General features: G+C 33.2%; 1 protein-coding gene across 5 annotated transcripts in view; it reads left to right on the top strand.

Moving 5' to 3' along the window:
* The first annotated feature begins 6,800 nt into the window (after positions 1 to 6,800).
* LOC110662130 (CBS domain-containing protein CBSCBSPB3) overlaps positions 6,801 to 24,395 on the top strand; it is a 53,326-nt gene continuing 35,731 nt past the window's right edge. Inside the window, exons 1-9 of one of the 5 annotated variants that reach the window (XM_021821012.2) lie at positions 6,801 to 7,149; positions 7,409 to 7,577; positions 7,664 to 7,796; positions 10,624 to 10,794; positions 12,269 to 12,347; positions 12,464 to 12,577; positions 12,712 to 12,778; positions 20,178 to 20,283; positions 20,353 to 20,411. In XM_021821012.2, the coding sequence (XP_021676704.2) occupies positions 7,001 to 7,149; positions 7,409 to 7,577; positions 7,664 to 7,796; positions 10,624 to 10,794; positions 12,269 to 12,347; positions 12,464 to 12,577; positions 12,712 to 12,778; positions 20,178 to 20,283; positions 20,353 to 20,411 (1,047 nt within the window). In that variant the 5' untranslated portion in view covers positions 6,801 to 7,000. Of the gene's footprint in view, positions 7,150 to 7,408; positions 7,578 to 7,663; positions 7,797 to 8,480; positions 8,638 to 10,623; positions 10,795 to 12,268; positions 12,348 to 12,463; positions 12,578 to 12,711; positions 12,779 to 20,177; positions 20,284 to 20,352; positions 20,412 to 24,395 lie in introns of those variants that run through there. The other 4 variants (XR_002496260.2, XM_021821014.2, XM_058150072.1 and 1 more) reach the window with 4 other exon arrangements.

The raw sequence follows: 24,395 nt of genomic DNA, 5'->3' as shown, positions 1-24,395 counted from the left end.
CCAAAGTTTCATGTTCCTCTTGTGTGGCCTCTGGAGGTAAGGGACCAGAACATTTGAATCTAGAACATATCCTATATGTTCAAGGTTCAGACAAGTTTCAAATTTCTTAGCCAATCGCATGATTTGGTCCTGTCAACCTATTGTGATCAAGTATGCTTGCAAGGATATTGGATGGTGGTGGTTGTTTTGTGCTCATTTTTATCGTAAAATTAATCGCAGAAAATAACCAGATTAATTAGTAAATGTATCATGTAATTAACCAAAATGATTATGGTCTTTTAATCAAATTGGTCCTCCCACTAACTTAGCGAATCCTACACTTCCAAAGTAGAAAACTGAAATCCTAGTTGGATGGATTTCTAGTGGGTGATTGAATTCTTATAATTCTATTGATCATCCTCAGGTACATCCATTATTGGAATTACAATAAACTATAAGTGAGCAACTCCTTGCCCATCACATCTCAGGTGAGGTTCAATCCTTTACCTAGCCCCTAATGCTCAAAATCTGTGTACATCCATTATTGACTTATCTTGCATTAGTTAAGTTGATCCTATTGAGCCAGTAATTATGTAAATAATTTTAATGTCCTCAGGTACATCCAATATTGGCCACCAAACCATTTACATATTTACAACATCTCATGCTTAACAATTATTCTTAAGAAAATCTCTTAAATTAATTGCATCTTATGCAACTATTTAAAATTTCTTAAAATAATTGCCCCAATGGAGGGCCTATGTTATAATTACTTTAATTATAGCATTCCAACTTAATCATTTGTTTGGAAGATTTTATGGTCATTCTAATTACTATTAAGGTCTCACTTTGCACATTATCCATTTAGCATGCATATATCATATAATTGCATACATTCCCATACATCTCATGCATTCATGGATAAGCAGTAAATATGGTATGATCATGGACTTTCTAAGGGATTCAATTCTGAGCCACCAAGAATTGAATCAGGGCATTCCTAGGTGCATTTCATTCATTCATTTTACAAGAGTTGCTGAAGGAGTACATAATCAACACTTGATCTTGAATTCCTCCCACTGGTCCCACCAATGCTCTTGACCTCCTTGAACTTCTTGCAATCCAATATTACATAGTAATCCTTGGCATACCAAGGCGAATTTACAAGAACTTAAATAAATGAAATTACAACCCAAAAATATTACAAACTTAATAATACATGCCCAAAATAAATTAAAATAAATTAATTAATTTACAATCCCAAAGAAACATAAAAGAAATAAATCCAATCATATTGGTCTTTTATAGTCCATGATCATCCATCATGCATATCACTATTTAACAATTAAATAAAACATACATACTTAAATTAAATTGAATATCTCATATTCAACTTAAAAATCCAGATTTGAATATGATTCAAATAAATTTAAAAATTCAGATTTGAATCTCATTCAAACAAATTTAAAAATTCAGATTTGAATCACATTCAAACAACTTCAAAAATTCAGATTTGAATCTCATTCAAACATTTTTTAAAAAATCAGATTTGAATCACATTCAAATATTTTTTAAAAAATCAGATCTGAATTTTATTGAATCAATTTTAAAAAATCAGATTTAAATATGATTCAAACAACTTTAAAAATTCAGATTTGAATCACATTCAAACAACTTTTAAAATTCAGATTTGAATCACATTCAAATATTTTTTTAAAAATCAGATTTGAATCACATTCAAATATTTTTTAAAAAATCATATCTGAATTTTATTGAATCAATTTTAAAAAATCAGATTTAAATATGATTCAAACAACTTTAAAAATTCAGATTTGAATCACATTCAAACAACTTTTAAAATTCAGATTTGAATCACATTCAAACATTTTTTAAAATTCTGATTTGAATCATAATTTAATTGTGTGATTAAAACAACTAATTAAATACTTTAATTAGTCAAAGAATAGGCCTTAGATCATACAACAATTGCAGAATTAAAAGCCAAACCTTGAATCACCCATGGAACCATTGTTGCCGCCACCAATGGTGGCTTCACCATGTGTGCCGCCACACCTCTTGATCCAACCAGCAATGGATCAATCATCTCATGATCAAATCACACAATTAAATCATATAATAAACAATCTAAATGGCAAATAGTGGCTCTGATACCAATTGAAGGAACGGAAGCGTGAAAAACACAAGATTATACCATTGAATTCAAAAATTTTCACCTAGAGTCACATGCACCATGCAAGATTTAGCTCTAGGTTTAAGTGACCCAATCACATTGTGCCAAGTGTCAAACCTATATTTAATCTTGATTTTAATCATCTTACATGATTAAAAAACATTTGGCAAGCTTATGTGTTATGCCATGTGTCACCATCTCATGATGCCACGTGTCACACTGCAAAATGACCAAAATGCCCCTGTGTCTTAATTTTGAGTTCTTAACCCAAAATAATTATTTTTCTTCTTCTAATTAATTTATATCAAATATAAATTAATTAATTAATCTCTATTAATTAATTTCTCATCAATTAAATTCATATTTAAACACTTTAAATATAAATTTAATTTATACTACACATCCAATAATCTAGATTTGGTTTCAAGTCATGCTAGGGACTTTGCAATTTAATTGCAAACCAAATCTATTTAATTAATCAATTAAACTCTTTAATTAATTAATTAAATCATATTTAAATAGGTGATAACTTGTGTATGTGTGTGACTTACTAGGCTCATCACTAATTGGCAATGAGACATGATATCAACTCTTAATATCATCGTAACTCTTTCTTACCATAAATGATTTCTCTAAATCATTTTATGAACCTCATAGACCATGGTTAACACCTAGCATAGCATGCCATGACCACCCAATTAGTAATAAGGTTTACCTTAAATGAACCTATAATCATATGTTACTATGCACTAGAATCTCTCTGTTACAAAATCCCAACTCAAGCCGAGTCATGGTTTATGTCAAACTCCATTTGCTATGAATATTATGTTCTCTTTTAATTCCAGCTTGATTAAAAGATTTTTCTCATCGAAACTCTTTTACGAATAAATCTATCTGTCTGCCAGAACTTGAAACATCAAGAACAATTAAATGAACATAGGATTTTAACTCTATTTACTTAGAGGAACAGATTCCTTCTTGATCAACACCTACCTCCATATATAACTAGCAGGAGCCAACACATGCCCATATACCCATACATAGTACAAGTATGAAAGCAGTATCAAACTCAAACTACCTATATACAAGATAATCGTGCTATCTCGTGTCTAAAGATTATATGCACTCGATATGATTTATGACAAAACATTGACAAGAGTAAACTCCATGTGCTTGTCATAAGTGTCACTGGTTCGGCCTACTTATCATTTATAAGTGCCTATCAAGTTTGTTATATGGCATGAGACTCACCATTCCATCTTATTTATATCTCATATAAATAACTTCGGAACAAACATGAATACAATCTTTCTGGATAAGTCATGTCCTTATTATGAAGTATCCCCGATTGTGAACCTATTTATGATACTTTGTGCTAGAAATATTGTCACTCATATTCTTAACAACTTAAGAATAATATTTCTAACAAAATATCAATGGACCTTTTCTATTACACATAAATATATTATGTAAACGGAAAAGTGAAAATGCCTTTTATTAATAAAAATATGTACAAGATACATACTAAATGATATGCTCTAGGGCATACTACTAACATGTGTTACTATTAAATTAAATTAAATGATTCTACAAAATTTTAATGGGTAAAATTATTAAACTTAACTAATTAAATTAATTTGGGGTTAATTATATTCTTATTATTATATATTGTTTAAAAACATGATTTAAATTAATTATAGTGTTTTGGACTTAATTGAATAAAGAGAGGGACTAAATTGAAAGAGCCTTAAGAGTTCAAGGATTTAAAATGAATTAAAAGAGAAAAAAATAAATTCCAGGAAATCGTCCACCCCTCTAGCAACAACCAGTGACACTCATTCGACAGTGAATGGTAGTTTGCTGTAACAAGGAGAGTGGGAGAGAGAAAAGGCGTTCGAAGCTTCCAAGCTTGATTCCAGCGTAGTTTGATGGCAAAATTCAGCGAGACTAGTGGTATTCAACTCCTCACATTCCCAACTTTCAGATGGGACCAATCTCGTCAGATTTCATAGAGTTTTCAACAAGATGGAGGAGAGAGAAGGCAATGGCTTTTTGAGCCAGTTTTGGCCAATCCAGCCATTGGATAGGCAATCTGAGATTACGTTGAACTTAGTGTGTCGCAACCTTCGAGATGGAATTAGCCCCATACTGATCGGACATCGTTTGAAAAAGGCAATTATTCGACGACCTAAATCGATTGGTGAGATTTTTAGTCTTTTTGATTCTTGTAAATTAAATATAATTATATGATAATATTGACACTTTGTGGGCATTATTTAGGTGCAATTTGATCGACGATGGCTCATAGGCACATGGAACCAAGTTTTCAGCCCAGTCCGAATGCCCAATGGGCTATCACAGAAGATGGTCACATTTACAGTCAATCCTAGCATTTTCATACATTCTAGACATATTCTAGGTAGTAGATTTAGCAAAGGTAAACATAAACTTAACTTATATAGTTTTTACCTAGATTTAAGCTACCTGATTAATCTGTAAATACTAATGACTTAGTGAAATTAAGTAAAATGAATATAATTAATAGAAGGACGAAGTAAAGGACTTTCAAGAATATTTTCACAACTTTTAAAGTGTTGAAAATAAGTTTTGAACTATAAAGGAGTTAAGGACCTGAGTTGGAGATTGGAGATTTAGACTTAGATTAAATTTCTTGTAGGCCTAAATGGACATTATAATTATTGTTGTGAGCCTAATGCGCTGTGTGTTGCTGTTGTTGAGTTTTCTTACAGGGGATTATGTCTCATTATAAAAGAAATTCTGTTGAAATTTTAGTAAGACCTTAGGATTTATTTTTGCTTATGTACTTTATATTAATTAAAAATTCAAGCAAGTTAATTGATAGAGGTTAGCATGTTTGCATAGATAATTAGAACTAGCCATCTTTTTCCTTCCAACCGAACCAGTTACTGTCGGGTTGAATAGTCTATGAGTTGGATATTGATTATCTTTATAATTTCAATATTATTTATATTATCTTAGTACATTCATGTATTCACTTATATGTATAAATAAATAATTATTATATTAGAGGCATCCCTTAATTGTTGCATTATAATTTTCTGTGTTGTGCTGCCTTGAGGATAAATTGGAGCTTATATATGTGTATTATGGATGTAGAAATCCTGGAGTAGGTATAGCATGAGAAATTCACTAACTTTTGTGGATATGAATATAGATGGTCGAGGTAGGTACATGCATTATCTTATCGCTAACTCTCACCACTTGGGGGATAGGTATGTGCATTATATTATTATTGACTCCCACAATATGGAATAAGAGAAACTATTTGATTTTAGAGAGTCAGGGTATATGGTAGGCTCCCAATATATATTAGGTGTGTGTGTGGCTCTAATTTATCATCTCAGCAAGAATTAAGTGATTTGTTTGTTTGGTACATTCTCGTTTATAGGACTGTATTAGAAATAGATAGTTATATAAATTATATCTATAATAAATATTTAAATTCTCTAAGTCAAACATTCATTCCTATTTAATATTTTTATTCAAATTATAAGAGGAGCATTTTTCTTTTAAATTCTACTTATTTTTATCTCCGCAGGTTATAGTATTGTTCAGTTATTTTATTTTGTTTATTTAATTTTGTATTTATTTATTTTTATTTTATTTTATTATATTCTTAGAACTCTTTTGTGGTATTAATAATATATTATATTAATTAATAAAATTAATGGTATTAAATGAATTATGAATATTGGTTATTAGGATTGAGTTATACTCTGCAATTTATTTTATAATTTTTTAATTTTATATTTGGGCTTTGAATTTAGATTTGATTATGAGTTTGAGATGTTGAGGCTTACCACAAATTACAAGAGTTTTATATCAACCCAAATCCTATTAGAGATTCGATTTAGAAATTAAATTTATGGTATTTTGCTAAGATTTATAATTTCTCCAATAATCAATCTACTTTTCAGTCAAACATTAAATTTACTTTTTAAAGCTACTATTTACATTTTTTGTGATGATCAATTTTCATTTTGAAGTATAATTTTATATTTTAATGCATAAGCATTCTTTTAATTTTCTAATAACCAATCTCAATTTTCTTAAGTTTTACAAAGTAGATATAAGTACAGATATCGATGAAACGCATGTCAGTGATGTCAAGAAAATTAAAGAAAAATTTGGTTATTTATTTTCTGTCAGTCATTATGATTACAAGTTAAAAGTATCATAAATACATTTACAATTGAGATGTTACCATGTCTGACGCGCCCCCAATTCCATTCACACGCATGAGGAAATGTATGATACGCTTAATTAAATAAAATTAATTTTGCATAAAAATATTAAGTTAAAAGAATTAAACTTTAAATTAATTAAATACTTAATTTAATTAAATTTTTATTTAAAAAATTTAAAATTAACTATATAAATTTTATTTCGTTACTAAAAAATTAATTTAATAAATAAAAAAAATAATTAAATTAAATTCTTATAAAATCCAGTTTTAAAACATTGGTTAAGTTTTTAATAGTTGAATTTAAGGTTTTTTTTTTAAGAAATTTTTTAAGGTTGAGTTTAAATTTGTAATAAATTGTATAAATTTATATGTGGAGATTGGAAAGCACGCGCTACACTGTCGCTCTAAAATTGGAGGTGGAGACGGTAATTGAAAATTTGAATGAATCAAGAAGATTTTGATTTTGAAGTCTGAGCACAGGTGGGAAAGATTTTTTCATTTTTGCGGTCTCCTCAACCTGAGCCAAAGGAAAGGAGAGAGGCTCAACCTCTCTCTTTTTCTCCTTTAATTTTATTTGACCCGAGTCCGCAGAATATTCAAGGATGAGCACCCAAATGGCTCCTCCTCCAGGTCTCAAGAGGAACAGTTTGACTCAGAAACGAGGTCCATCGACGTCCAGGAAGTCCTCATCGTCGGAGAATGTCGCCGCCCATGGAACAGTTGCCAATTCATCCTCTCCTCCTGCCCAATCGTATGGCTTCCTATTTCTATTTATCGTCTTTTATTTTTCAATGAATTTTTGTCTTTTGTTATTGATATCACTATCTATTATGTATGAAAATTGTATTTAGAAACTGTTTTTGATTGCCGAGACACATTTGGGTTGGGACCTGGGAGTTAAATTATTATAATTGATCAAAAGGTGAAAAAAAAACCTCTGTTTTCTTGTAAAACAAATATTGAAGCTTTTTGCCAAATTTCGCTTGATTTTCTTGTTCAAAATTTTGGAGGTCTGTTGGCGGAGAGCGGACAGTGAAGAAATTGAGGTTGTCTAAGGCTCTCACCATTCCCGAGGGCACCACTGTATCTGAGGCATGTAGGAGGATGGCAGCTCGACGTGTGGATGCTGTTTTATTAACTGATGCCAATGCTTTGCTTTCTGGGATTGTTACTGACAAGGTTTTTAGGTTTTTTTTTTTTTCCCTTTTTTTGGTTGCTTTGCTTCGATCATTGTATTTTACCCTTTTGGGCTATGATGCGGTTAGGACATTGCTGCTAGAGTAATAGCGGAGGGTTTGAGACCAGAGCAGACAATAGTATCAAAGATTATGACAAGGAACCCTATTTTTGTCACCTCGGATTCATTAGCCATTGAAGCTCTTCAGAAGATGGTCCAGGGTTAGCTTTTCTTCTAATGCATGGGAAATCTCTTATGTTATTGATTATGGGTTGCTAATTAGGTTGTGTATTCGATTTGGAGATATTTACTGAAATTGCAGGTATGTGTGTATGTATGTCCATAATTCTATTCCCACTGATGTTTGGGTAGGGAACTGTTTTAATTGTATAGTTTGATAATGGACAAAGTAGAAAAGAAAAAGTATAATTTAGATATCAGGATTGCGGCGAAAAAAAAAGCAAAGTCCTAAAAGAAAATAGGAAGAAAGACAAGTCGGAAGTCAGGCTATCAAGGGCAAAGTAATAGAAGTCCAACTGGGTGCTGTGGGCTGCACATGCAGTCACTAATCCTGCATTAGAAGTGTATATCTATAAATGTCTAATGGATGGAGGAAAAATAAGAGGTCTAATTTGCATATTGATATTTGCAGGGGAAATGCATGAAAGATTATTAAGAGCTATTGAAATTGGATTTATTTTTAAGATCATGATTCATTAAGCATTTTCCAGACCTTTTTCCCTTATATCCTAGAATATAAGATCTCCTTATAAACAAAATTGATAAGGATCAAACCTGTATTAATATGCAATTCTGAAAAATTTACGAATGTGATTATTTTGAGGGGATATTTTATGATATTATGTGTTACCATTTACCATTTTGTAGCTTTGACCACCTGGCCATTTGGAAATGTATCCATGAAATTTGGTGCAACAAAGGTTCAGGGATTTAGAAGCATATATTTATTGCTTGGTGGAAAAAGGCATGACAAGTGCTTTGTTATTTTCTCAAAAAAGAAATGCATAGATGTCTATTATACGCGTCTCAATTTTTTGTGTGGTGAGCATTACTTTATGCATTTTTTTATAGTCAATTGGGTCCTTCATAATGAAATCATATCCTAGGAACCCATCCTTCCTGCTTCTATGGGAATTTTGAGGATGGAAATAATGTGTGCCTTTTGATTTCTTCCTTGTTCATGGAAATCAGGTGCTTGGATGTTGGTTTCTTCTTAAAGTTTTTATTTATTGCTTTCTTTTGGGACTGTAAGTGATTCTATCTGACCAAGTTAGCATATATTTCATTGATCTAAGGTGTGCAAGGTTAGCAAGGGAGAAGAGAAGTGCAGATAGATATAGGTTGGACTGAATTGGACCATGGTTTTAAATCGCGGTTGCGGCCTTGTTCGTGATCATGGTCGTGAGCAACAAAAACGGGCTTGTAACGTAACAGTAACGGCTTGTTGCTACGCAAATTTTTTGAAAAATTTGCAAAGTTTATGAAATGAATATATATTTAAAAATATAATTAAAACTAAGATTTACAACTAAATAATAAGCACAAATATATCAAATAAAAACATTAAATTCACCATTTTTATACATCATTAGTATTAATTAATTTAAAACTAAAATAACTAAGAAAATAGTAAATAACTAACCTTATTACAACCAAAATGAGTGCCTAGGAGATTGTTGATTCTCTTGACTTTGATCCTAGGACTGAGATGGGATTAGGAGCTTTGATCATTAACTTACGTTGTAAACTTACTTGTAATGTAATTAGGTTACTTAATTTACTACGTAATTAGGTTTTAAACTTACTATTTAATTTAGAAAATCAATTTCAAGAGTTAATTTTATAATTATTTATTTTTCTTAAATGTTATCTTGCCAAAGCCTAAATTTTACACTTAGCAAATATTATTCAAGTTTAAAAGTTGCTTTGATATTATTTTCTAATTGTCTATGTATTTATCTAAATATGATTCAAAAATAGCTAAAAATTAGAAAAAAAAAAATAACACACCCTCCAAAATCCTTTGCTTCGAGACTACCTTGTTTATTTGATGATCCATGCTTTTGAACTAAACAATTTGTAGAGAAATGAATGATTTCACTTGAGTTGGTTGCGAAGAAAATTGAGAAAAAAATGGCTTAATTGCCTAGAGAGAATGAAAAGATGTTAAAATGAATGAGCCAAGATAGTTTTTTGCCCAAAAAAGGTTCCCCCTACTATATTTCACATGAAAGAGGTGAAAAAAGCCAAGAATTCTTAGTTGAAAAAGTAACTCGTTATGACTGTTACGTATCGGTTCGTAACAGCTATTATCTTTAAATAACAGCCTTAATGGCCTTTACAGTTATAAATTTAAAAATCCGTTAAATAACGGTGGTAACGATAATGGAAAGCCAAAAAACCTCTAAATAACAGCCATTATGTAACGTAACGGTCGTTATTTAAAAATATGAATTGGACACAATTTGATTCTAGGGAGTAGGAAAATGATTCTTTTAGTTTGAAATATCAAAATCAAAACCTTTTGGGTTAGCTCTTTTGATTTCAGGTTTTTGATTATGGATAGTTCTTTTGACTTTAGGGTTTTGATTTTGAATATCAGTTCATAGATTTTGATTCTGGATTTTTTTTTAATTTTCTTTATTTTTTTGAGATTTTTTATTTTTAAAATGGTTTAAAAATTATAAAACAGCTTTTTTTTTAATTTTTTTATTTTTATGGCTCCCAACTCCCAACTCCCACATTTTTCTCTGTTACTTCAGTTTGATGGTTGTTAGTTCATGGGTGCTCATGTGATGCAATCATGGCCTAATTTTTGGTGAAATTGAATATTTAAGGGTTAATTGAAATTATGACCTAATTGTTGGTGAAATTATGGCATAATTAAGAGCTATATTGACTTTTGGCTTTGACTTAGGGGGTCAAATTGATCCTTTGGCCTACATCATATATTTGGATGCTCCTTTGCATTCAATTTTAATTAAATTGATTCAGCCGCATCTCAGATTGTGCTGTGTTGGTCAACAGGCAAATTTAGGCACCTCCCTGTTGTGGAAAATGGTGAAGTTATTGCACTGCTGGATATTACAAAGTGTCTTTATGATGCTATATCTAGAATGGAGAAGGCTGCTGAGCAGGGGAGTGCCATTGCTGCTGCTGTTGAAGGGGTGGAACGTCAATGGGGAAGCAATTTTTCTGGTAGGTTGAATTTCTTTGTCCTTCTGAAATAAAACATATGGAATTGCTAGTATGTATTTTATCCATACTTGTACAGAATTTATAGCTGGCTCTCTTGTTTTGGAAATTTAGATTATTATACATATAACAATTTGATTTAATCTTTTGTGGGCATTGCTAACAAAGAAGAAATCCTTTTTCCAACTGGATATATGTAAAGAGAAATACATAAATGGTGGAAACATTTATAACTAATTCTTGCTATTTATGTTTTGCCAATTTTCTTGTAACTATTCAATATTTCAACTCTTTCATATAAAAAAATGATTTAAAATTAGTTTCTTAAACTTTTAGTGTAAATTTATAATTCATAATTTAAGCTTAATTGTCAAATCATTACTATGAGAAAAGTAAAGAAAAAAAAAGAAAAATGTTTTGTTGGAAGACTAGTGTGTTTGATAATTTAGCATATCAAATATGACTAAAAGGTTATCTTTTTCTTAGTAGATAGTAGAGGTTGAGAGTATTCTATGTTCAATTGAAAATGTGTTAAAACTTATGAATTTGAATAGTTTTGCTGCTTCTCAAAGAAAGACAATTGTAATATGGCCAGATGTTACTGTTACAGTTTGGCCATGACACCTTGAAATAGTCATACTACAATTTTAACTGATTTAAAACTCCGTCAAAGCCTATGGTATGGTTGTGCCTTTAGTAGTTTAGTGTAAATGATAGGGACTGGCTGCATTTCTTTTTTTTTTTTTTTTTTTTTTTTTTTTGGGAACTTCAGTTTCTTTCATTGCTTTTATCATTAACACTCAAGGAATGAGGCATAGTCACTTGTTATTTAACCTCATATAAGTTTACCTAGGTATTTGAAGAATATGTATTTGAGGAATCAATGGGATGCTTGGAATATGTATAGATGGTACAAAATTGCTTTGCATAAGAAATTGCAAACAGTTACCTGCTAATTGTTGACTGATTTGTTTTACATTTGGCAACAATATGTTCAGTATATTTTATTTTAACTAGTGGTTTTTTTTATTCATAGTCTATTTAGGGATTTTTGTTGGCTGCTTTGCCTTGATCATCTGTTGACTGTTCAAATGAGGATATTCAGCAGTGAAATTCAAGGGCTACCTAATTACTTAGGCAATTGTTTGTTTTTCTTAAGATGTATGATTTACTTATAGCAATATATTTTAGGAATTATTCTGGGCATCTTGCATTGGTTATAGGTTAGTTATATTGGCTCAGCCTTCTTGTTTGTACTTTAGATTAGTCTTGCAAAGACAAGTATCTCCAAGCAAGGTGGGGCATAGTAAATGTAATGGCTTCCTTGTGGAACTAACTATACTATCTTATTTAATTTATTTTTTACAGGACAGCAAGCCATTATTTTTAACAAATTGATTCATATTCTTTCATTGCTTTGTTTCTCTAACATTAATTCGTGATGTTGCATTGATTTGTTTTTCATTATCCATTTCAGCTCCATATGCATTCATAGAAACACTGAGGGAGCGAATGTTCAAACCTGCTTTGTCTACCATCATTGGTGAACAGATCAAGTAACTTCAATCTTCGATTGCCTTTTGGATTATCTTTTTAGTAGAATTGTTTTATCTGCATGTGGTGGATATTTGTATTTGTGTTACCAATTTTTTGTAGCTCTACATGTTTTTAGGGTTGCGATTGCTTCACTGTCAGATCCTGTCTACATTGCTGCAAAAAAGATGAGTGAATTGCGGGTTAATTCAGTTATCATTGCGACAGGGAATAAAATTCAGGGGATACTTACGTACTATTCTTTTATTGACAGGCTTTTCTTAAGTATAATTTTTAAAAATATTTTATGGCACTACCTACAAAATGAGATTCATTGTTGCTTTTGACTGATTTCACGTCTCAGTTATTGATATTGCTGGTTTGCAGTTCGAAGGATATTCTCATGCGAGTTGTGGCGCAAAATCTTTCTCCTGAGTTGACCCTGGTGGAAAAGGTTCATTTTGAAAAATTTAAAAATCATGTTGATTTTATTTTGGCTGTGTTTTATGGTGTTAATTCTTCAGTTGTGCAACATGGTTGTATTACTACTGATAGCTAACTTTATTGTCCAAATATAATAGTGTGTGGCAGATCATCCATGGGGGTGAAATTCTTCCCTTCTGATATTTATTCTGTAAATTGTGTCAACTCTTTTAACATTGTCTGAGGGTGATTATTTACCTGGTATAATATGAAAGTGAATTCTCATTTTTATATATTTTATGATACATACAGTGATGATGCTGTATTAGAAAATTAATTTAGTGACTCCCTGGTATCCCTTGAGAAGTTGTCATTTGTATATAATATTTTTGTTTGCTTGTTGATCCATCACACCTTGTTATCCATTAGTAGTGGGCATCCAGATATTGGTGGCTTATGTTGCCTGGTTTGCTAGACTAAACTGATTTCTTCTTTGCTATTGATGGTTGACTTGACATTGCTATGTGGCAACATGAATCTAATTTTTTTCATTTATTTTTAAATTTGTGGCTTTAGTTGCTTATAGTTCAAATTGCTTGGATAAAGAATGTAACTTTTGAAGGACTGTAAAAAAAATCATTCCAACTTAATTGTCGAGTATATTTGAGTTACACCTTTGTAGGTATTTTAAATTAATTCTTAAACAAGTTTGTCTCCATTTTTGAGTCTAATATCCATGCATTAATTCAATTAATAAAAAAAAGATGAAAGTAAAATCCACTATATTAAAATTTGATTGAAGTGAAAAGTTGAATCCAAATCGCTTCTTTCAAAATCCACTATGATAAAGCTTTTGTTAATTTGACAAATTTCTTTGTGTCACTTTCCCACTTTCTTTTCTTAAAAAGGTTAACATTGTTTTTGCAGTTATTTTCCTTAATCCTCTTAGTTCTTAGGGGATGTTTGTTTTATAAACTCAAACTCAAATTCAAACTATGCTTTTATCCCAAAAATTTGGGGTCGGCTATATGAATTCTCTTTCTCCACTCTAAACGATTTTGAGTTAAATCTTCGGAAATGTGTAATGCTTCTAAGTCATATTGTACTACTCTCTTTCAAATCAGTTTAGGTCTACTCCTTCTTTTCTTTTTATCCTCTAACCTAATGTACTCTACTTATCTAACTGGAGCCTCTGTATGTGTACGGTTTACATGACCAAACTACCTCAATCTTCCTTTTTTCAACTTATCTTCAATTGGCACCACTCCTACATTTTCTCTAATACTCTTGTAGAAAGAGATGATTCTCATTGATTTCAATTAATCTGTACATGGGTATATATATACAATTGATTCCTATAATTGTGTTCTATTAATTAGGAAGAAATCCTAAATAAGAAATCCTAAATAAGAAATCCTAAATAGGAATACAGAATACAAAATATACAGAGAAATAATATAGTGATTGACTTTTCATAACATAGTGATTGACTTTCCATAGCACTCCCCTTCAAGTTGGAGCATAGATGTTAATCATGCCCAACTTGTTACAAATGTAGTCAATCCTAGCTCCATTCAGAGCTTTTGTGAAAATATCTCCTAACTGCTCTCCAGTTTTCATGTGTCCTGTTGAGATGATCTGTTGTTGAATCTTTTCATGAATAAAGTGACAATCAATCTCAATATGTTTGGTCCGCTCATGAAACACCGGATTAGAAGCAATATGAAGAGCAGCTTGATTATCACACCACAGTTTCGCAGGCAAGGAGGTCTTAAAACCTGTCTCATCTAGTAATTGAAGTATCCACATTACCTCACATACTGATTGTGCCATGGCTCTGTATTCGGATTCAGCACTAGATCGAGAAACTACACTCTGCTTCTTGCTTCTCCAAGACACCAAATTTCCTCCAATAAAAACGCAATATCCAGTAGTTGACCTCCTGTCAACCTTAGATCCAGCCCAGTCGGCATCTGAAAAACATTCAACATTCAAATGCCCATGATTACCATATAGCAAACCTCTTCCTGGAGCACCCTTCAGATAACACAAGATTTGTTCCAAGGCTTCCCAATGAGCAACAGTTAGGGAAGACATAAACTGACTTACCACACTAACGGCATAAGCAATGTCAGGACGAGTGACTGTAAGGTAGTTCAATTTTCCTACCAATCTCCTGTATCTCTCTGGATCTTCAAACAACTCACTATCCCCTGCTAACAATTGTAAAGTTGGAGTCATTGGTGCGCTACAAGGCTTAGCACCTAATTTTCCTGTCTCTGTCAATAGATCGAGGACATATTTTCTTTGAGACAAGAAAATACCCTTCTTACTTCTCATAACTTCGATACCCAAGAAATACTTTAACAATCTCAAGTCTTTGGTCTGAAACTGAGTTTGGAGGAAGGTTTTAAGAGATGAAATACCTGCAGAGTCACTCCCAGTGATGACAATGTCATCCACATAGACTACCAAGAGAATTAGACCAGCTTCAGATTGCCTATAAAATACTGAGTGATCACACTTACTCTTTTGCATACCAAATTCCTGTACTGCTTAGATGAATCTCCCAAACCATGACAACGGACTTTGTTTCAAGCCATAAAGAGACTTTCGAAGCCTACAAACTTTACCCAACTCCCCCTGAGCAACAAACCCAGGTGGTTGCTCCATATACACCTCCTCCTGAAGATCACTATGAAGGAAAGCATTTTTGATATCCAATTGATGCAGGGGCCAATCATATGTAGTTGCTAAAGAGATAAACAAGCGAATAGAAGTAAGTTTAGCTACAGGAGAAAAAGTATCAGAGTAATCAACCCCATATGTCTGAGCATATCATTTTGCTACAAGACGTGCTTTTAACCTAGCCACAGAACCATCAGGATTTACCTTTACTGTATATACCCATTTACAACCAATAGCTTTCTTACCAGTGGGCAAAGGCAATAGTTCCCATGTACCATTAGCATCTAAAGCCTCCATTTCCTCTTTCATAGCATCACACCAGCCAAGATGAGACAGTGCCTCATCAACAGTATTAGGGATAGGAACAGAGTCTAAAGAAGTAACAAAACACCGAGAACAAGAAGACAATTGATTATAAGAAACAAAAGAAAAGATAGGGTAAGTACATGAATGTTTACCTTTACGAAGAGCAATGGGTAAGTCTAGATCAGAATCATGATCAGTATGAGGTACAGGATCTCCCAACGAAGTAGCTGGTGGAGGATCTGAGTCAGGAATCTCTAATCTCCTGGAATAAACATGAACAACGGGAGGTCTAGTAGGTCTAGAGATAGAAGGAACAGGCTGTGGGAGAGGACTAGACATTGGTTGGACAGTATATATTAAGAGATCACCCTCCTTCTCTTGACTCTCATACACAGATGATGGAGGAAAAAATGGAGTGGACTCAAAAAATGTGACATCTGCAGAAATAAAATAACGATTAAGAGTAGGAGAGAAATAACGGTACCTTTTTTGGAGCCGGGAGTACTCAAGAAAGACACATTTGAGAGATTTTGGATCCAATTTAGTAACCTGTGGACGAACATCACGCACAAAACAGGTACAACAAAAAATACGGGGTTCAATAGGGAACAAAGATTTTGTAGGAAACAAAGTAGTATAAGGAATATCCCCATTAAGGACAGAAGACGGCATACGATTGATAAAAAAACATGCCGTAGAAACTGCATCACCTCAAAAGTGTTTAGGTACTTTCATCTGAAAAAGAAGAGCACGAGTTACCTCAAGAAGATGACGATTTTTTCTTTAGGCCACGCCATTTTGGGATGGGGTATCCACACAGGAAGACTGATGAAGAATGCCATTTTGTGTCATATAAATTTGAAATTGTCTTTGAAAAGTATTCTTTGGCATTATCACTTCTTAATATGCGCACAGAAATATTAAATTGAGTTTTGATTTCATTATAAAAGGCACAAAAGATAGAAAACAACTCAGAACGATTCTTCATTGAATATAACCAGGTAACACGAGAGTAATCATCAACAAAAGTAACAAAATAACGAAATCCAGTTTTAGATGTAGTAACAAGGACCCCAAACATCGAATGAACTAACTCAAAAGGAGATGAAGCGTTTATTGACTCTAGACACGAGAAGGCAAGCGATGATGTTTTGCAACCGACACGACTTACATTCTAGTCTTGATAAAAGTGAAATTGAGGACCACGACTTCTTCATGGTAGACAAAGAAGGATGACCTAATCTACAATGAGCTTCAAGAGGTGTTAAGGTACTGGAGCAAACAAGCGACCGCGTTACATGATTTTCCAGAATGTAGAGACCACCTGACTCGTGTCCTCTACCAATAATCTGCTTCGTCGTAAGATCCTGAAACAAACACTGGTCAGGAAAAAAGGAAATAGAACAATTTAAGGTACGAGTAAGTTTACTAACAGAAAGTAGATTAAAAGAGAATTTTGGTAGACACAAAACAGAAGACAAAGAAATTGACGAGTCGGGTTAGCAGTTCCAGAACCCATGACACAAGAAGTATAACCATCGGCTAAAATGTGATGAGGAAGTGAGATTAGGTAGCGGATAGAAGACTAGAATTGCCTGTCATGTGATCTGTTGCACCAGAATCAATAACCCATTTGGATGAAGAAGACACAAGGCATGTAGTGGATTTACCTGACTCAGCGATCGCAGTGACAGGGGAACTGGTAGGCTTTAGAGATGCCTGATACTGGGAAAATTGTGCAAAATCCTCTGCAGATACCAAAATAGTTTTCTCAAAGGAAGATACTGTAGAATTCTCTGCTGCCATATTTGCTATCTGTGATCGCTGATTTTTTCTCTGAAGTTGCGGACAATTATATTTTGTATGGCCAGGCTCATGGCAATAATAACAAATGACTCATCTTGAGTCCTGATTAGAACTAGCCTCTCCATTCTGCTGATTACTACATTTGCTGTAATTCCTCCTCTACTTCCTCTTCTATTATTCTGTTGTTCATTTGGATTACGGCTAATAAGAGCACTACTGGCAGGCTGTGAAGATTGAGTACTCTCTGTATGAAGGACCCGTGTGAACGTTTCATGCAAAGAGGAAATCTCAGAACTGGAGAGAATCCGAGATTTAGTAGTCTCATACTCTGAAGGAAGGCCTGCAAGAAAACTCATAATGACCGATTGCTCCGTTGGGCTCTTTGAACTTTTACATCAGGACTAAAAGGCAACAATACATTAAGTTCCTCATATACCCGTTTAAAATCCATAAAATAAGCCGTGAGAGACTTATCATCTTTCTCAGCACGGTAGAATGCCTTACAAACATCATAAATACGAGAGATATTCCCTTTACTAGAATACAGAAAATCTAAGTAATCCATCAATTCCTTAACAAATTCACAGTGATTAATTAAACTAATTACCTCACTATGAATCGAGTTCCGAAGCTGCAAAAACAATCGAGCATCCTCCCTTAGCCAAGTTTGTCGTGTATCATCAGTGGGTGGATCTTTAGTAAGGTGATCATCCTTATCAATGCTACGCAAATAAACTGTAACGGTCTTACTCCACTCCAGGTAATTCGAACCATTAAGTTTGTGTTCCGTGATCTTAGTCATCACCGGAATCACATCAGAAATAACATTCTTGTTGTCTGCCATTTGTTGAGACAAAGAAAACTAATCAAAACGCTAATTCAAAGTGCTTATAGCAGCAAAATAACCCAAAATCAGAAATCAAGCAAATACCGAAATAGGGTCTGAGAGCCAAACCTCAGAAGTCCTTTAATGGTTATACTGGATCAGGCAACAGCACACAATAGTGGAATGAGGGGGTTGAGACGACGCCGACGTTGTTGATCGGGGTTGAAACGGCCGGTCAGCGCCCAAGGTCTCTCCTGAGCTGGGTAGTGAGAACAAATAGTCACCCTAGATTGATGACCTGCTCTGATACCATGTAGAAAGAGATGATTCTCATTGATTTCAATTAATCTGTACATGGGTATATATATATACAATTGATTCGTATAATTGTGTTCTACTAATTAGGAAGAAATCCTAAATAAGAATCCTAAATAGGAATACAGAATACAAAATATACAGAGAAATAATATAGTGATTGACTTTCCATAACATAGTGATTGACTTTCCATAACAACTCTCATCATAGATTTTATCTAGTCTAGTATGGTCACTCATCCACCTTAACATTTTCATCTCCGCAACTCTTATCTTAGATGCATACAACTCTTTTAGTGCCCAACACTCACTACCATGTAACATAGCTGGTCGTATAGCTGTACGGTAAAATTTTCCTTTCAACTTATTGGGAATCTTGTGATCACATAAAGCTCCCGTGACACGTCTCCACTTTAACCATCCGGCTTTAATCCTATGACTAATATCCTCTTCACATCCCCCTTCTACTTGAAAGATTGAGCCGAGATATTTAAAGTGATTACTTTGGGGCAATATCACTCTATCCAAACTAACTCCTTCCCTATCACCAGTTCAGCCTTCATTGAGCTTGCAATGCATGTATTCTGTTTTCGTTCAACTTAAAGCCTTTTGACTCAAGAGTACTTCTCCAAAGTTTTAACTTTCTATGGACTGCTTCTCGCGTTTCATCTATTAGAACTATATCATCTGCAAACATCATGCACCAAGGGATACTCTCTTGTATATGTTTCGTCAATTCATCTAAAACTAATGTAAAAAAGTAAGGGTTTATAGCTGAACTTTAGTGTAATCCAACTGAAATAGGAATATCTCTTGTGTCCAATCCCACTGTGCGCACAATGTTTTATAAGGTCTAAAAATAAGTTTACCCATTTATTTATAATATTTTTTGAGCTTATAAGCTAACAATATAAGTTGGGGAAGTGACTAGCTTTTTATTTTGGTGCTTATAAGTCTTGGGGAGGGGCAAACTTTTCATTTTGGTGCTTATAAGCTCTATGCTTATAAGTTAGTTTGACCGAGTATTTCAACATGTTACCTTGATTTAATTTTTAAAATTTCACCACATTTCTCATTTAATATCATTTTAGTAATTTTAACAATAAATATGCTCATAAGTTACTTTTCATCAAATGTTTTAGCTACTTATCAACTACTTATTATAAACATTTTAATCAAACACGCAATTGCTTAAAATTTTAAATTCTTATAAGTTTATATTAGCTTATAAGCAATTGATACTTATAAGCTAATTTTCATAAGTTAAGCCAAATACTTTCTTAATTTATTGTAGTTTAGACTCTGTTCAATGTTATTGCTATGGGGTAATGTTATTGTATGACTTTTTAACTTAAGTTGAAGGCCAAATCCACATTCTGTCTTTTGGCAATGAAACACTCCATGAATCTGGCATATGCTAGTTAGAGCATCTGTGCCTTTTGAGTTATTAATGTTTTTTGTGTTCTTGGTTTTGTTTTCCTAATTACAGGTAATGACACCGAACCCTGAATGTGCAACATTGGAGACAACAATTCTTGATGCATTGCATATAATGCATGATGGGAAGTTTTTACATCTTCCTGTTGTGGATAAGGGTGAGCACTACTCCCTTTAAGTCTAAAAAAACAATTTTTATATCAAATTACTTAACATCTTTTTCGCAGATGGATCTGTTGCTGCCTGTGTAGATGTTCTGCAGATAACTCATGCCGCAATTTCTATGGTAAACTTCATTTCTGATCCTGCATTATGATAATGATATGTATTTTCCAGAATCGAGCAAAGTTAGGCTTTAATTGCAATTTAAGATGTAAAGTTTTTGAACATAATCAGGTTTTTATTTAGATCCATGGAACTGAAATAATGCCCATCCCTGCATGAAGTGCTTTATTGAGAGTAATATATACTATTAATTTGCAATTGTAATTTAATTTTGGGCCTATTTTGTTTGTTGTTGGAGTTGCTTTTGAGAAAAACACCATCTTGAATATGTTGATTAAATGAAATTAAAATTTTTTTTTTAGGTATATTGGACAATTTTTGGTCATAAAACTCCAGAACAGTTAAAGATCAATTTCTAGGTGCTTTGGTGACAGCATCATATACATTTTGTTTTTGACGTCAATGGCAAGATACTACTTGTCTAAAGCTTGTGATATTTGTGGGTCTATTTAGGTGGAATTGCATGCCTCTCTATTCTTAAAGTGCTAAATAATCTGGACACATTTTAGGTTGAGTTATTTGTACAAACATAACTAAAAATTTGAGCAAAGTTGCAAATCTGAGTGTCACATTGAGAACATCTTGGTTGAAAACTTGGAATAAATCTCTACTACTTTGTTTTAAGAATTTATGTTCAGTTTTCTGTTTATTTACGCTGCAAATATAAATATTGTTAGTTATGAGAACAAATGCTTTGTCTATTAAGTACATATGTGCCATTATTTGGTTTAAAAAAAAATATTTGTTTCATTAGTAGCCTTCTCCAATCTAAGGCTTTGCTGAATTCTTTGATTTGTTATAAAAATTTATCTTCTCAATATTAGCTGTGGTTTTTGGAATGAGTGGTGAGTGGTGAACAGCAGCATCTTGATAAGATTCTCATTGTTTTATTCATGGGAAAATTATTATTTAGTCCCTATATTATGCCATAATTAACACTTGGATCCTGGCATTTTAGGAAATCAATGAAAACGTCTCTAAGTTTTGATTCTGTTATACACTTTTGTTTCTCCGTCTATTTTTCTCCACTTTTGCGATTAATGATAAATACTTTTGTCTTTGAGCTTTTACCATTATAAACATCTTCGTCCCTAAGTTTTTACCATTATTAACACTTTTGTCCCTTATTGACCACTTTTTAGTCTCTTGATGACTGGTTAAATTGATAAAAATGGATGGAGGGACCAAATAGTTAACCGAATCAAATGTGAGGGATTAAATCATATACTTCTGAAAATACGAGGACCGTGTTGACATAATTAAAGGACTAAATAGTAATTTATACTTTATTACTTGCTTTCTTAATATATGATAATACTATCATAAATTCAGCTAAAATAGGCACTCAAATCAAGTTGAATATCTAGATTTTCTGTTTAGTATTTTAATGTTGAAGCTAAAACATTGTAAATATATATATATATTTTGTTAGAATCTTGTGTTTATTCCTTGTAGGAGTGTCTCAATCATTATAGAGTTTGTATGTAATTGAAATTACCTTCTTCCTTCTGTAATTATTGTTCTAATGTGTCTAGGTTTCTTATTTTAGTTCTAAAATTATTGTATAAATAGGAGGAAGTGTTCAGAGTTTTTTTACACATAGAAATAAAGATTTTTCTCTCAAAATACCTACTTCAACATGGTATCAGAGCACAACCATTTATTTTTGGCATAAAACACTGCTGCAACCAAAGTTAGGGTTTGCTAGGGGTAGGCTTCTCAGCATAATCATAAAGGGAGTTAACTATCACTGCCCATCCTGGGAGGAAGGACAGCCTCCGATTGGTTTGCCCCAGAAAATCAGCTTCGTCCAGCGCCGCGCGTGGTCACACGCGCTGTTTGAATTCTTGCTGCCATTCACAGTGCCGGCGTGTGGGCCCACTTTTAAGGCCCGTTTCAGGCTGACTCCTCCGGCGGTCTTCCCACGGTTCTGCGCCTCTACCCACCTGTTTTCAACCTTTGGTTTGCACCTTTGATCCCTAGATCCCTGCTATTTTTGCAAATTGCTACTGTTTTCTTTTTTGGCTTGTTGTTTAACAAATGGTTTAGGAAAAAGACTTAATTGAAACAAGAATGAGCCCAATTGGTGACAATCATTCTCTAAAATTTAGTCCTGTAAAGCTTGATGGCACAATCTATCCTTCATGGTCAAGATCCTGTTTGTTATTTATTCAGGCTAGAGGACTAAAAAGATATGTTACCGGGAATAATACAAAACCAAAAGTTAGTAGTTCTACTCATAGCCAGTGGGAACCAGAGAATTCCCTTGTAATGTTCTGGCTAATTAATTCAATGCAATCACAAATAGCCGTGGATATTTGCTTTTGAATAGTGCTGCTGCAATCTGGAATGCTGTGTCTCAAACTTATTCTCAAATGGGCAATGACGCACAGATCTATAAGATACGAAACAAGATTCATAATACAAAATAAGGAGAGATGACTATCGCTCAATACTTTGCTGAACTAAGTGGTCTGTAGCAGGAACTAGACTATTACCAAGATTTTCAATCCACCTATACTGCTGATGCTGTTAAATTCCAAAAGTTGATTGAAAAGGAACGAATCTATGACTTCCTTGCTGGATTGAATGTAGAATATGATCAGATTCGGGTCCAAGTGCTGGGTAAGGACCTCATGCCTTCCCTAAGACAGACTTATTCATATGTGCAATAGGAAGAAAGCCGGGGGAGTGTCATGATTCACTCTATATCTACTGAGAAGGCAAGGTTAGTAGCTACTTCCTCCCGTGAACAGTCACATAATGGTCCATCAGATAAGGATCATTTACATTGTGATTATTGTGGGAAATTTCAACATACAAAGGAACATTACTAGAAGTTACATGGTTGTCCATCTAAAGGGCGTGGAGGGAAATGGACAAGCTTAGCAAGGCCACAAGCAAATATATCTGAGACAGTAGAATTTTCTAAAGACATTGCCCCTACTGCCACCCTTGGGATTCTCTCCAATGAAGAAATACAAATCCTTAAGGCATTTGCTGTCACAGTTGGAATCTCAAAATGCCACAGTTGCCTATTCTAATTTTGTTAAAACAGGTAATGCTTTTCTTGCTAATTTTGAAAAATCTCTTTGGTTTATAGATTCTGGAGCAAATAAGCACATGACAGGCTCTTCAAATAAATTCACAACCTATTCCTCATGTTCAAAGAATTGCAGATGAATCCTTAGCCAATATCTCAGGAACAGGTTCTGCTGAATGTACTTCAACTATAAATCTCACTTCAGTTTTACATGTGTCCAGTTTTCCTATTAACCTTTTATCTGTTAGCTCTATTACTAAAGCCTTTGATTGCAAAATTGATTTTTTTCCTACCCATTGCATATTTGAGGAACTGAAAACAGGGAGAATGATTGGCAGTGGTAGAATGCAAGATGACTTGTATCTGCTGGATGATAGTGTTGGTTTCTCAAATCCTAAAGCTTTGCTAAGAAATTCAACAGGAGCTGATCAGGAGATTATTCAGTGGCATAGAAGATTAGAACATTCTTCCTTTTCAACCTTGGAAAGGTTATATCCCATTTTGTTTAGACAATGCAAATTAGAATTATTAGTTTGTAATGCTTATGAACTTGCCAAACACATAAGGAATTTTTATCCTTCAATTGATTTCTTTTATGACTATTCATTTTGATGTATGGGGTCCTGCTCAAACAATCTCTTTATCTAGTTATAGATGGTTTGTTACTTTCATTGATTGTTGCACTAGATTGACTTGGGTTTATTTGTTGAAAACTAAGAATGAAGTCTTTTCATGTTTTTAACTCAACTAAAACTTTATCCCAAAAATTTATTGAGGTCGGCTATATAGATTTTCTTTCTCCACTCTAAACGATTTTGGGTTAAATCCTCGGAAATATGTAATGCTTTTAGGTCATGTTATACTACTCTCCTCTAAGTTAGTTTAGGTCTATCATTTCTTTTCTTTCTATCTTCTAACCCAATGTGCTCTACTTGTCTAACT

The sequence above is a fragment of the Hevea brasiliensis genome, chromosome 7 (genome assembly GCF_030052815.1).
Source record: "Hevea brasiliensis isolate MT/VB/25A 57/8 chromosome 7, ASM3005281v1, whole genome shotgun sequence".
In the NCBI taxonomy this organism is placed as follows: domain Eukaryota; kingdom Viridiplantae; phylum Streptophyta; class Magnoliopsida; order Malpighiales; family Euphorbiaceae; genus Hevea; species Hevea brasiliensis.
The sequence above is the reverse complement of the archived record's forward strand: the minus strand, read 5'-3'. Positions and strand labels throughout refer to the sequence as shown.